Source organism: Prionailurus bengalensis, chromosome X (genome assembly GCF_016509475.1).
Source record: "Prionailurus bengalensis isolate Pbe53 chromosome X, Fcat_Pben_1.1_paternal_pri, whole genome shotgun sequence".
Classification (NCBI taxonomy): Eukaryota; Metazoa; Chordata; class Mammalia; order Carnivora; family Felidae; genus Prionailurus; species Prionailurus bengalensis.
Window position 1 is genome coordinate 78336747 of NC_057361.1, and position 11695 is coordinate 78348441.

Here is an 11695-nt window from a genome sequence, read left to right on the forward strand (position 1 = left end):
TTATTCACTATTATATGTTACCTCTTGCATTAATAAAATGAAGACAGAAATATTATGACAAATAATGTCACCCCCATCCTCTAATAAAGTGTGTTTTCCTGTATCTCATTGTACAATATCCCAAATAAGTATACAAACATAGACAGATGCCTCTCCCCTTCTTCCTTTCTTTGGTTTCCAAAAAGACAATACACAAATTGGAAAGGGTAGCCAATACTTGTTAACAAAGTTTTCCACATCATCTCAGGTGAATACATATGTTTTAAATTATTGACTTTTTTGGAGGAGAGGTCCCTATTTCGCCATCTAAATTATTCTAGTATCAGTAGTGTTGAGAGAATAAGACTAGTTAGAGAAGTGAATTTGGTTTAGTCTGGGTCTCCTGGAATTCTCAAATCATCACATGGGCGTCCACTTCCTCCTCCTATGTCTCCAAATAGGAAGTATAATCACTCTCACAATCACCAAAATTACTTTATCACCTATGACAGCAATAATATGTAACCTTTGCTTTCTCATAAATTTGGTATTAACTATGTGCCCTGACCTTATGAGGGTCATGCCAGATTTTTTCTTATTAGTATTTAATATTATAATTATAAAATTTTTATTTCAAAAAATTCATTGCTTCTCAATATGTGCCTCAAAAAGGGCATGAATTTGAGCATGAAAAGTTTTTATCATTATATTGTAAGCTATTAGAGTGTGAAAAGTTATGAATATATTCATGTCATATTTATTTATAAACATGTTATCTTCTCAGTTGCATTTCTGCCTCATCCATAAAATCTAGAGTATATATATTTTGCACCTAAAATAGTTTTAATATAAATGCAGAAAATTATAATTAGATCACAAAATCCAGATTAGCCATTGCTTCCATTGTTTCTAATGGCATTTTTCCCCATAAACAAGGTTGTACATTGATATTTCAAAAATATGTGGTAAACTTTTCAGAATTGCTTCCTCTTATAATTATATAATTAACATAGGAATCAATTAGGTACCAAAAAAATATATATGAGAGAGACAGAGAAGGGAGGAGGAAATGTAGAATAATTCTCTCTTGCGCATGCCAAGAGCTAGATTTGGGCCCTGAACCAGTGTTTATCCTGTCTTCCAAAAGCTTCAATGTCTTTTCCTGAGCTTATTTTCACCTGAAAGTTTATTTTCTCATGCCAAATGCTACCAATAAGTGAATCTTGACACCACATTATGTAATGCTGTGAGACTTGTTTTTGAATGTGGTACTTGTCTTAAATCCAGTGGGCTGTGAGTGGTGGTATGGGATGCTATTGTCACTCCTGGAGTGAGTGCAGATGCCAGTTGACCTTAGAGTGTAGTACAACCAAGGCACAAGCCCTTTTTTGAGCTGGGACAATCCTCTGTGAATGGTACCATCATTCTTATATCTGATAGCTTTTAACACTGAATGTTTAAATGCTAGCAAAGTATTGGTAATCATTGTATTATAATCTCATATTTAAATGTTTTCTAAGTCCCAAACCAATCTGTATGCAAACCAGTGACATCTAAATAATAAGCCCTTTATCTAGGAATGTTATCTTCACATTTTTTTTGCTGAATTGTGATCTATATCATAAACTAAATAATGGCTTTTTAAAATGGTATCTTTAAAAGGATCCCCAAATAATCCTTCACTCAGTTACATCTCTGAATAGAAAAAATGCCTTTCTTTCTCACATCTCAGTGATATTATTGCATAATAAGGAATTTTAAGATTAAGGCCAGTTGGCTCAGTGCAGTCATTGGTGTTAACAAGGCCAAGGTCATGGAGGCCAATTAGCTTTGTTTTGTGTACTGACTACAGACAACTGGGAATCAGTCAAGAGACAGAGGAGTAAAGTACCATAGCAAAATCTCAGCACTTCTTATAGTCCATCCTCTCCATGGGACAGGCAGGATGGATGTGTTCCTTGGGCATCATTTCATAATAATAACTTTGGAGGCCCCAACATCTGCCTCTAAATAAAGCAGTACTGACATTTAGGCATTAACTTTGCATTATAATCCCCCGTCATGCCATTGATTTGGTGTGTAACTTTCATCAGTAAAACAGAAATAATAGGATAGAATGAAATAGACTTACCTCCCAGGGATGTTGTGTGAATTAGCAAATTAACAAGTGTAAAGTTTTAGCATTTATGTAAGTGCTAGTGGTTGTCATTATTTCTAGGGACCTAGTCTCATTTGAAATAGAAAATCTAAGTATATTATGTTTTTGTCAGGAAAGGATTTTCACCCACATCAATTGATTTTAAGCTGAGCATAAAACAGAGGTGATAATAATGTAGTAGTGATCATCACAATGCAGAGCTGTAAACCTTTTCTTCTATTAGAGCTAAAACTATTTTTGACCAACTATTGATGCTTTTAAACTTTGCTTCCCAAGCTTTGTGCCAACAGTTATCTCTACAGTGGTTATTCTTCCTGTGATGGGTGTGGAGAATAGAACCTATTCATTATTCAATCCCATAATGACTATATAATTGAATATGTTTGCATCATACAATCAGGCAAAGACTCAGGAGTTGGTTTGATTGCCATATACTGCAATCATTGTTAAAAAATAAAAACTCTTTTATACTCTGCCTGCCCTGGTATCCTATAGAGATAGAAAACATACAGATTTAAAACTCATGGGGAATTGAAGTGCTTTACAACAAAAGGCACTGTACATAGATCCTTTCAATTTGACATCTTTACCAAGGAATTTTGTTGTCACCTGAAATTTCCAAGTGGACTGTGCTTGAGAGAGTGCTTCCATTTCTTTCATCACTCTGACTTCACTTATCAATAAAAGTTATTTATTGCTGATTGCAAGACTCTTGAACTCAGCCCAAGAGCTGCAGCATGACTGCCTCAGATCTGGGCTCCTTGTTACTTATTTACATATTCATTTGAAGTGATTCAGGACTATTTGAAAACCTCTCCTGACCCAACTTTGTGTAATAGGCAAGATCTACCGCTCACTGTGTTTTTGGTTCTCTTTCTCTTTGTCTTACAGATAATAGCCGAGTACCTTTGGAAAGGTCACGCTCTCGCCACAATGGAACTATCTCGTCTAAGTGATTCCTGATGCCAAAGAATATGAAAACAAAATCATAAGTAAACAAAATCATAAATTTTGAGAAGAACAAAACATCCACTCAAGGGATAGAGAGAAAATACGTACATTTCTGCAAAGATCAAGCTTAGCTGGGTGAAGTAGCATGTATCTGGAAAGCTATTGCAATACTCCTCTCACAATTATACTAAACCAAACACAATTACAAAGATTATAAAATATGTGTTCCATTTTAGTGTAAAGATGTGTATTGTTTGTTATTGTGTGTGACCTGATGGTAATGATGAAAAGGGTAAAAAGTTCAGAAACAGTCACCCTGTCAAAAAATTACAATGTTGCTCAAATTTACAGGTCACCCCCTCCAAAAAAAATGGAAATGAAAGGAATAGAAAGAATTATTCAGTGTCTGCTTCTGATTCCTGTTACATGGAAAAAGAACAGGCCAATGAAAATATGTATGTTAACAATTTGAAGAGACACTAGCTAATATTGCACACTGTGCTAGAGAAACCATTTTGGAAACTCAAAAAAAATTGCTGCTTCAACCCCATGAATTTGTTTCAAATCTTATCTCAAGCGAAAGATGATGGATTCATCTGCTTTGGCTGAAATTAAACTTATCATTAATCTAGAGTTTCAACATGATGTTACAGGCACTTATTGCTAAAAATAAACCAGAGTTTAACAGAAGCAGTTAGAGAAAGTGATTTAAACTTTATTTAAATAGGTATTTTCTAATTATGCACATATATCTACTTTATAGAAATACTTTATATGGCTATTTTTGAGAAAACCTCACATTTTAATGTTTATTCTGAGATGAACCTTAAAATTCTATCACCTTTATTTAGATTTTTAAAAGGTAAATATTGATTCCTATTCTCTGTGGTTTATTTCTTCTCTCTATTGCTTCTTTCTCTCATGACCCCCTTGAAAGCAGGGAATAAAGTTCTAAAAGACCTGAGAGGAAAAAGATTTCTCTCTGTAGGCAGCAGAAAACTGTCTGAAAGTTCAACTGTTTTATCTTCCTTTCTACTTACTCACCTTTCCAATTCTGCCTTGGTGGTGTGAAGAAGTAAAAAATTATATGTATGTATGTGTATATATGTGTATATATTTATATCTACTGCTACAATAATTCCACATCCCAGTGACTAATTGAACTTTTTAAACATCATCATACTTACTTAACATTATATTAACAAATTACAATGACACTGCCAAAACAATCCTAGGAGGAAAAACAGGTTCTACATTTTTCTTAAATAGATGAAGGAATAGAAGTTACACCTAACTTGTCTGTTACTTTAAAATATGAATTGAAATAATATGGTATAATTTCTCTGGAGTGTAATTTCAAGACTAATCCATGCAGATGATTGTGATTACTGTAAAAAAAATTCTTATATGTATATTTCTTATATAGAAAATCCTATTTCTACTTCTTCAAAGCACATTATAGACATTCAGAAAGAATAAGTGACTGGCTTGGCAAGTCACCTTTTGAAATAATGTAAACAAGTGACCAATAATTCACAGTTTCCTTTATATAGAGATGTATACTTATTCAAACTGCTACCTTTTCCTCCAGTGCATTCTTGTGTGGGTTCTTACGTGGGTATTACATTTTAAAATTCTCTGAAGCTGCTACAATAGAGAAATCAAAATGAATGACAGTATCTGAGATTTTACAATTTCATCCTATCTTTAAATCACGCACAAATGCATACACAAATAAGTTTAAGGGGAATATCAATTTCATATGCTGTTTCATAACAACAACAAAGATTTACAAATTTTGCAAATAATTAATGTATGTATTTTTTACTTCACAAAGTCTTTTCTGAAATCTTTATGTTCTGACCTGGGTCTTTTGATAGCTTTTCAGGCTGTAGGAAAATGATATTTTGAAATATTAACCTGACTAAAATTTAGTGGCATTTGCCATGTCATATCATCAAGATGGTCGAAGTAGAAATACTGATGTGTATTACTTTTTCCAGATGTGAACTTGCCTTATTTTTTAGTTTGTGAAAAGAGTAAATGAAATACTATTATTGATATATATTTGTATTTCGAGAAATGGCACATGGTTTTCACAAACAGTATGGAACCTTTTAGGGTCTTTTGTGAAATTCCAATAATGGAGTTGAAGGATTTGCTTCCCAGATTTATAATAGTCCTGCTTTAGCCATTTGCAATTTTGTTCTAGATTGAAAATTATAGCCAACAAAAGTACATAGTGACATTTTTAGCATAGAACCAAATTACACTAAAGTCTTTTTTAGGTTTATTACTGCCACAGTGAGAAGCACCAATTTATGCAGATTTTCTTCAGAATGATTTTTAAAACTGCAAAATCCTTAAAATGTTTACTAGTTACATTAGTGCCCTTTGTCTGCAAGGTAACAAATTACCATAAAATTCGTGCCTCATCACACCAGAAATGTATTCTCTCATGGTCCCCATGACAAGATGCCCAAAATGAAGGGCCATGCTGCCTCAAAGTCTCCAGAGCAAAATCTTCCCCTGATTCTTCCAGCATATAGTGGCTACTGGCCTTCCCTGGGTTATGGCTACATCTCTCTCTGCTCCATATTCACGTCACTTTCTCCTCTGCATATCTAATCTTCCTATGCTTCTTTTATAATGATGCTTTTGTTAGAATTTAGGGCCCACCCAAATAATCTAAGATAATTTCATCTGAAGACCCTAAACTTAATTTACACTTATAAGACTCTTTTTCCAAATAAGTAACATTCAAAGGTTCTGGGAGTTAGGATGTGGACATATCTTTTTGGAGGTACCCCCAGCCCATTACAGTCTGCCCTTTGTCCCCCCAAATTTATATTTGTCCCATATGCAAAATATATTCACCCCATCTCAACATTCCCCAAAGTCTCAACCCATTATAGCATCAACTCTAAGTCTAAAATCTCATCCAAACATCATGAGTTCAATAGTCCCAAATCTCATCATCTGGATCATCTAAATCAGGTATAGGTGAAAATCCTGGGGCAAAATTTCTATCCAAATGTCAATGATGGGTAGAGGCCAGAAGAACTATGATGTATGTGATAGAGGAAAAAAAGCATACACTGTAAAAACAACTTATCTGCTTCCAAAATACAATGGTGGGACAAGCATAGGACAATAGTTATAGACATTCCTATTCCAAAATAGAGAAAATGGAAAGTTGAAAAAAGTCACATGGCCTGATAACTTTCAAATTTCAGCCAGGCATAATCCCCTTAGGTTTCTTGCCCTGACAATAATCCTCCTTATTTCAGGACTACACCCCTTAAGCCTGCAGTTCTGGCCTCTTTGCCCAAGGATCAAGTCTCTGTCTCTGTGCCCATGGTTGGCACTTCTGCCTCTGCTCCCCTGCTTGGGCCTCTGCCTCTGCACCTTGCAGTTCTGCTCTAGGAATGGCCTTATGTATTGAAGGGTAGCCCATGTTTGCAGCTTTATCATCCTGTTTCTTGCCTGTAAAATTTTGGTAGTCTGACAACCTTCTGTCATTTTGTTATGTCTCCATCCTTTTCAGGCAAAACTAGAACTGTTTCAGCCAGTATAACATTCTCAAAAAGTTTGTGGGCCTCCCATGTATGTCAAATTGATTCAATATTGAGGTAAGAGTTCTCACAGACCTTTGCTGGATAATTCCATCTCTATTCTTGGCTTCTATTGAGATGGTTGAGTGGATCCATGAGTCTGCCATCTCTTCAACACTAGCCAGAGGCTGGCTTTATCTCCAGAGTACAATCTCCTAATTTTAGCATCTTTTGCAATCTGAATATTCAGGCTCAAAATTACCTGAATTATCATGTGCTGGTTCCTTTCTGCCTAATAGTTATTTCATCAATTTCTCTTTTTCCTCTTGCATTTTACTATGAGCTCAAGACGAAAATAAGCCTTACCTTCAACACTTTGCTTGGAAATCTCCTCAGCCAAATATTCAAGTTCATTACAAATTCTACCTTCCACACAACTGCCGGAAACAATTCAGATAAGCTCTTTGCCACTATATAAGAAGGATCACCTTCCCTGTGGTTTCCAATAAAATGTCCCTCAGTTGCTTCTGAGCTCACCAGAAGCACTTTTAACATTCATATTACTAACAACAGTGTATGTTTTTTTTTCCATCACATACATCACAATTCTTCCAGCCTCTACCCATTATCCACCTCCTAAGCTACTTCCACATGTTTAGTCATTCATTATAGGGGTACCTCAATTCCTGTTACCAAAATCTGTATTGTGTTCCTGTGGCTGCTGTAACAATACACAAAACATGGTACCTTAAAATAACTTAAGTTTATTCTCTTATTATTTGAGGGGCCCAAAGTCCTAAACTGAGGTCTTAGTAGGTTTGTACTCCCTGTACTCCCTCTGGAGGCTCCAGAAGAAAATCTGTTGGTAGTCTCTTCCAGTTTCTTGTGACTGTCATTCTTTCCTTGGCTGTGTCCAAATCTCTCTTTGATCTGTTTTCACATTGCTTTTTCCTCTGTGTATCTAACCTACCTCTGCTTCTCTCTCATAAGAACACTTGCTGCAGCATTTAGGACGTACCTGGTTTATCCATAATAATCTCCTCATATAAATAATTTTAATTACATCTGTGAAGACCCTTTTTCCAAATAATGTAACATCACAGGTTCTAGGAACTAGGACATGGACATATTTTGGGGAAGCCATCATTTAGCTCACTACACTAATCATTGCATACAAATGTGCTTTTCACTTCTTAAAATGCATCCTTGGTGCTTGCACAAAACTCAAGGTTTCCTCTAAAAGCTATTGTCTGTACAGCCTAATGCATGCTTTGATGTTAAACAGTTTTACAGGCTATTCTAAAATTTTGTTGATACTTTTGCTACTATGGCCAATGCTTAGTTTGAAAAAATAATTGGTTCCAACTCTGAACTCTGGTGTTTCCCTCCTACCCCTTTTATGTACTCTTTGACCAAATGTCTTCTATGATTTATAATGCAGGCATAAAACTACCTCTGATACAGAAGGGTTCTTTCAAGCTGACTTTAGATATTGTGATTCCCTCAGCTGAATGGAGAGGTGACAACAAAGCCTGCTTTGAATGGGTATTGAGGAAGACTGTGCCCATGCCAAGATACCCAGAAGAAGTATTTCAGCAGCAGGAGAACTGTGGATTCATGCTCTCATTTTGCTTTGGAATAGATACCTGTCTCTTTACATGACCAAGAACAACTTGTAGTCTATACGTAATGCATATTCACTTATTAAATAAAGTTAAGATATACATCAAATGTGTTGCCTATGCTAATATTCAGGGTGACTGAACAGGCACAAACTGAAGTATAAAGACAGGATGTAAGAACATTTTAGAAGCTTCAACTGAAGAGAAATACAAGAGTGTTTCTATAAGGACCTGGTCAGGTGGAAATCATGGTATATATTCAAAGACACACATACCTGTGGGAATCCTAAGATTTTATTTAAGTATTCTTTAGCACTGCTTTCCAGTGTAGTGTAGAAATGTAGAACTTAAAAGTCCAGAAAAGTCAGAAGGATGATTTACATCTTACAGGGAAACTCTATACAGAAAAGTGGGTTTTTTTTTGGTATTTTTTCTTTTTTTTTGTTTTTTTTTTTTTGTTTTTGGGTTTTTTTTTTTTTTGGTCTTGATTATAGAATGAATGAAAGCAAATGGACTTCAAATGCTCAGAGGGGTAAAAATCTGGAATGAGTACCAAATGTGTACATGAGTAAATAAATGTATGTAATTATTCTCTGGAAGGCTTTCAAAAGAATCTCTCATCATAGGTGGGCTGACTGGAAGATGGAGGGTTGGACAAGGTAATAACCAGATCTGTAAATGATATGATGCAAAGTGCCTGGCAATACCATTGTTTCCCTTGGAATTTTGGGTTGCTCCAGGAATCAAATACATTAGCTTTTTTTTTTAACGTTTTATTTATTTTTGAGACAGGGAGAGACAGAGCATGAACAGGGGAGGGTCAGAGAGAGGGAGACACAGAATCTGAAACAGGCTCCAGGCTCTGAGCTGTCAGCACAGAGCCCGACGCGGGGCTCGAACTCACAGACCGCGAGATCATGACCTGAGCCGAAGTCGGCCGCTTAACTGACTGAGCCACCCAGGTGCCCCTACATTAGTTTTTTTTTTCTCCCTCAGAGTAATTCTTTAGTAAGGAGTCTGAAAACCTTGGTATCCACAACCAGGGGAATTTGAGCTTAAAACCAAGAGCTCAAAGGAAAATGGAAATCTGGATGTTGAAATATGTGCAATGTATGTAACATGGTATATAGTTTTGATTTATAATGAAGGAAATATATAGCTAAATATCCCATTTAAAGACTGAATTTATTTAGATGTATAGAGTCCCAAATAAAATATTACAGTTGATATGCATTGTAGGGGAAAAAACTTACAAATTAATGAAGTATGTGAATCATGACTTTCTAGTTTTTGGTGATTAGTGAAATTCAATCTCTAGCCATGATGGTCATATATCTTGGCTAATACAGGTTCAGCCAATATTTTCACCTGTATTTTTGCTAATTGGGGTCCTGACAATATTTTCACCTTTTGATATTAATCATCAAAGCACAAGAGCTCTAGCGTGCCTGGATGGCTCAGTCAGTTGAGTGTCTGACTTCAGCTCGGGTCATGATCTCGCGGTTCATGAGTTTGAGCCCCAAGTAGGGCTCTGTGCTGACAGCTCAGAGCCTGGAGCCTGCTTTGGATTTTGTGTCTCCCTCTCTCTCTGCCCCTCCCCCACTCACACTCTGTCTCTCAAAAATAAACATTTAAAAAAAAGCACGAGAGCTCTTATCGTATTATTAGAAATCATAATAATAAACCCTTAACTTCTCTACTTTTTTAAAGCCTCCAGTGTGGCTATTCTAATCATTGATCCATTCCATGAACATTGCTTTTGAGGGTGTAATTATGAATTAAACATAGCTCCCACTTCAGAGGTCTCACAGTCTAGTGCAAGATGGGACATGTACAAACAGAATTGTAATCCAAGGTGGAAAGAAAGTAATCAATGTCATAAGAGTGGGATAGATAAAGCCTATGTGAGTTCAGAAAAAAAGAACAAATCAGTTTTACAGAGGTGAAGTATACGTATTAAGGTGGGAAACAAATGTCAATATAGGCTTTTTGTCACAGTGGCATTTGAACTGAAATTTAAAGGGTAAGTAGATTTGGATATATGAAGATTTTATTTAGTCAGTATGTAATAAGCACCTACCATGTGCCAACCAGAATGCTAGACACTGAGAACATAAACAATGAATCAAATAGATGTGGCTCCTACTCTAAAAAGCTTAGTTTTTTTTTTCTTTTTCTTTTTTTTTTTTTTTTTTTTTTTTGAGGAGAGAGGGAAGGCATGAGTAGAAGTACAAATTTTGATATGCATATGTAGGGAATATTGAATAATTCAGTTTCACTAGAGTATGAGGCCCTGAAAAGGAGGTAGCAGTTGTGTATTTGGGGCTTGATTTTATAAATGATAGGAAAATACTGAGGGATTTTGAGGAAAGCAATGATAATGGAGCATTTAAGGAAGATGATGCTGGAAGCTCTGTGTAAGACAGAGGGAGAGGTCACAGAAGGACCACTTTGTTGGAGGCTATTACAATACTTTAGATAAATAATGAGGGCCTAAACTAGGGTAGCATCAGTGGGACAGATCCAAGTGGTATCTAAAGAACTGGCAATCGGTTAGATGTTGAGGATGTGAGGAGAGAGAGGATTCAAATCTGACACTAAGGTTTTAAACCTGAGTGACTGATGGGCTACTTTCAACCAAAAAGTTGAACACAAGAAGAGCTCATCTTTGTAGTGATACCACTGATATGCACACCTACTGCTCTGACACTTATGATCCTATTGTCTGTACTGTTGAATGGCTCATACAAGCCCTATATACAAGTAGCATCAAGTCATACAAAGCAGACGGGAGAACATGATTCTGAACAAGAACTTGTTCAGTGATTTATAGTGATAATGGTAAGAAGGGCAAAGGTAGGCTCTCTATGTGGTGTTCCTTTTCTTTCCTTTTCCTCTTTCCTGCTTTTTTTCTCTTTTCTATTTAATAATACTGAAAGTGAAAACACTGAATGGCTGCTCAAAGAAACTGACAAAGATTGAGTGGACATTAAAATGTACTGATTCAGTTTTGGTCTCATACAGGGAAGAAAGGAATGTAGATGAAGTGCAATTTATGGAAAAAGATTTAATTAGTTCATAGTGAGAACTTCTTAAGTGTCTAGTTAATATTTCAAACCATACATTTAAGAGGTTCTGGGACAATTATTACTCTAAAAGAGCAGCAAATTATCCTGTTTTACTATTTTCCCAGGAATCTCTCAGACTTCCAAACTGTGGCCAAGTCTATCCTCTTTATGATAAATACCTTTCTACTCAACCATAAGGCTTTCCTCCTCAGTACATTCAATTGCTGGGTACGTGTGACACTGAATGACTAGTCTAGCTAATATTCTTTTGTTTTGGAAGGGAACCTGTTTTATGGATCTGCTCCATCTCACCCCTGCCCCCTAACACCCAGCAAATATCTTGTGTTGTTGTCTGTTGCCCTA

The 11695-nt window shown here is 35.9% G+C and overlaps 1 protein-coding gene across 1 annotated transcript in view; it reads left to right on the top strand.

Annotated features, from left to right (window-relative positions):
• Positions 1-8373, top strand: part of DIAPH2 (diaphanous related formin 2) — a 1001003-nt gene extending 992630 nt beyond the window's left edge. The window contains exon 28 of the mRNA XM_043571351.1: positions 3029-8373. Coding sequence (XP_043427286.1) covers positions 3029-3093 — 65 coding nt within the window. The 3' untranslated portion in view covers positions 3094-8373. The remainder of the gene's footprint in view (positions 1-3028) is intronic.
• Positions 8374-11695: the final 3322 nt, after the last annotated feature.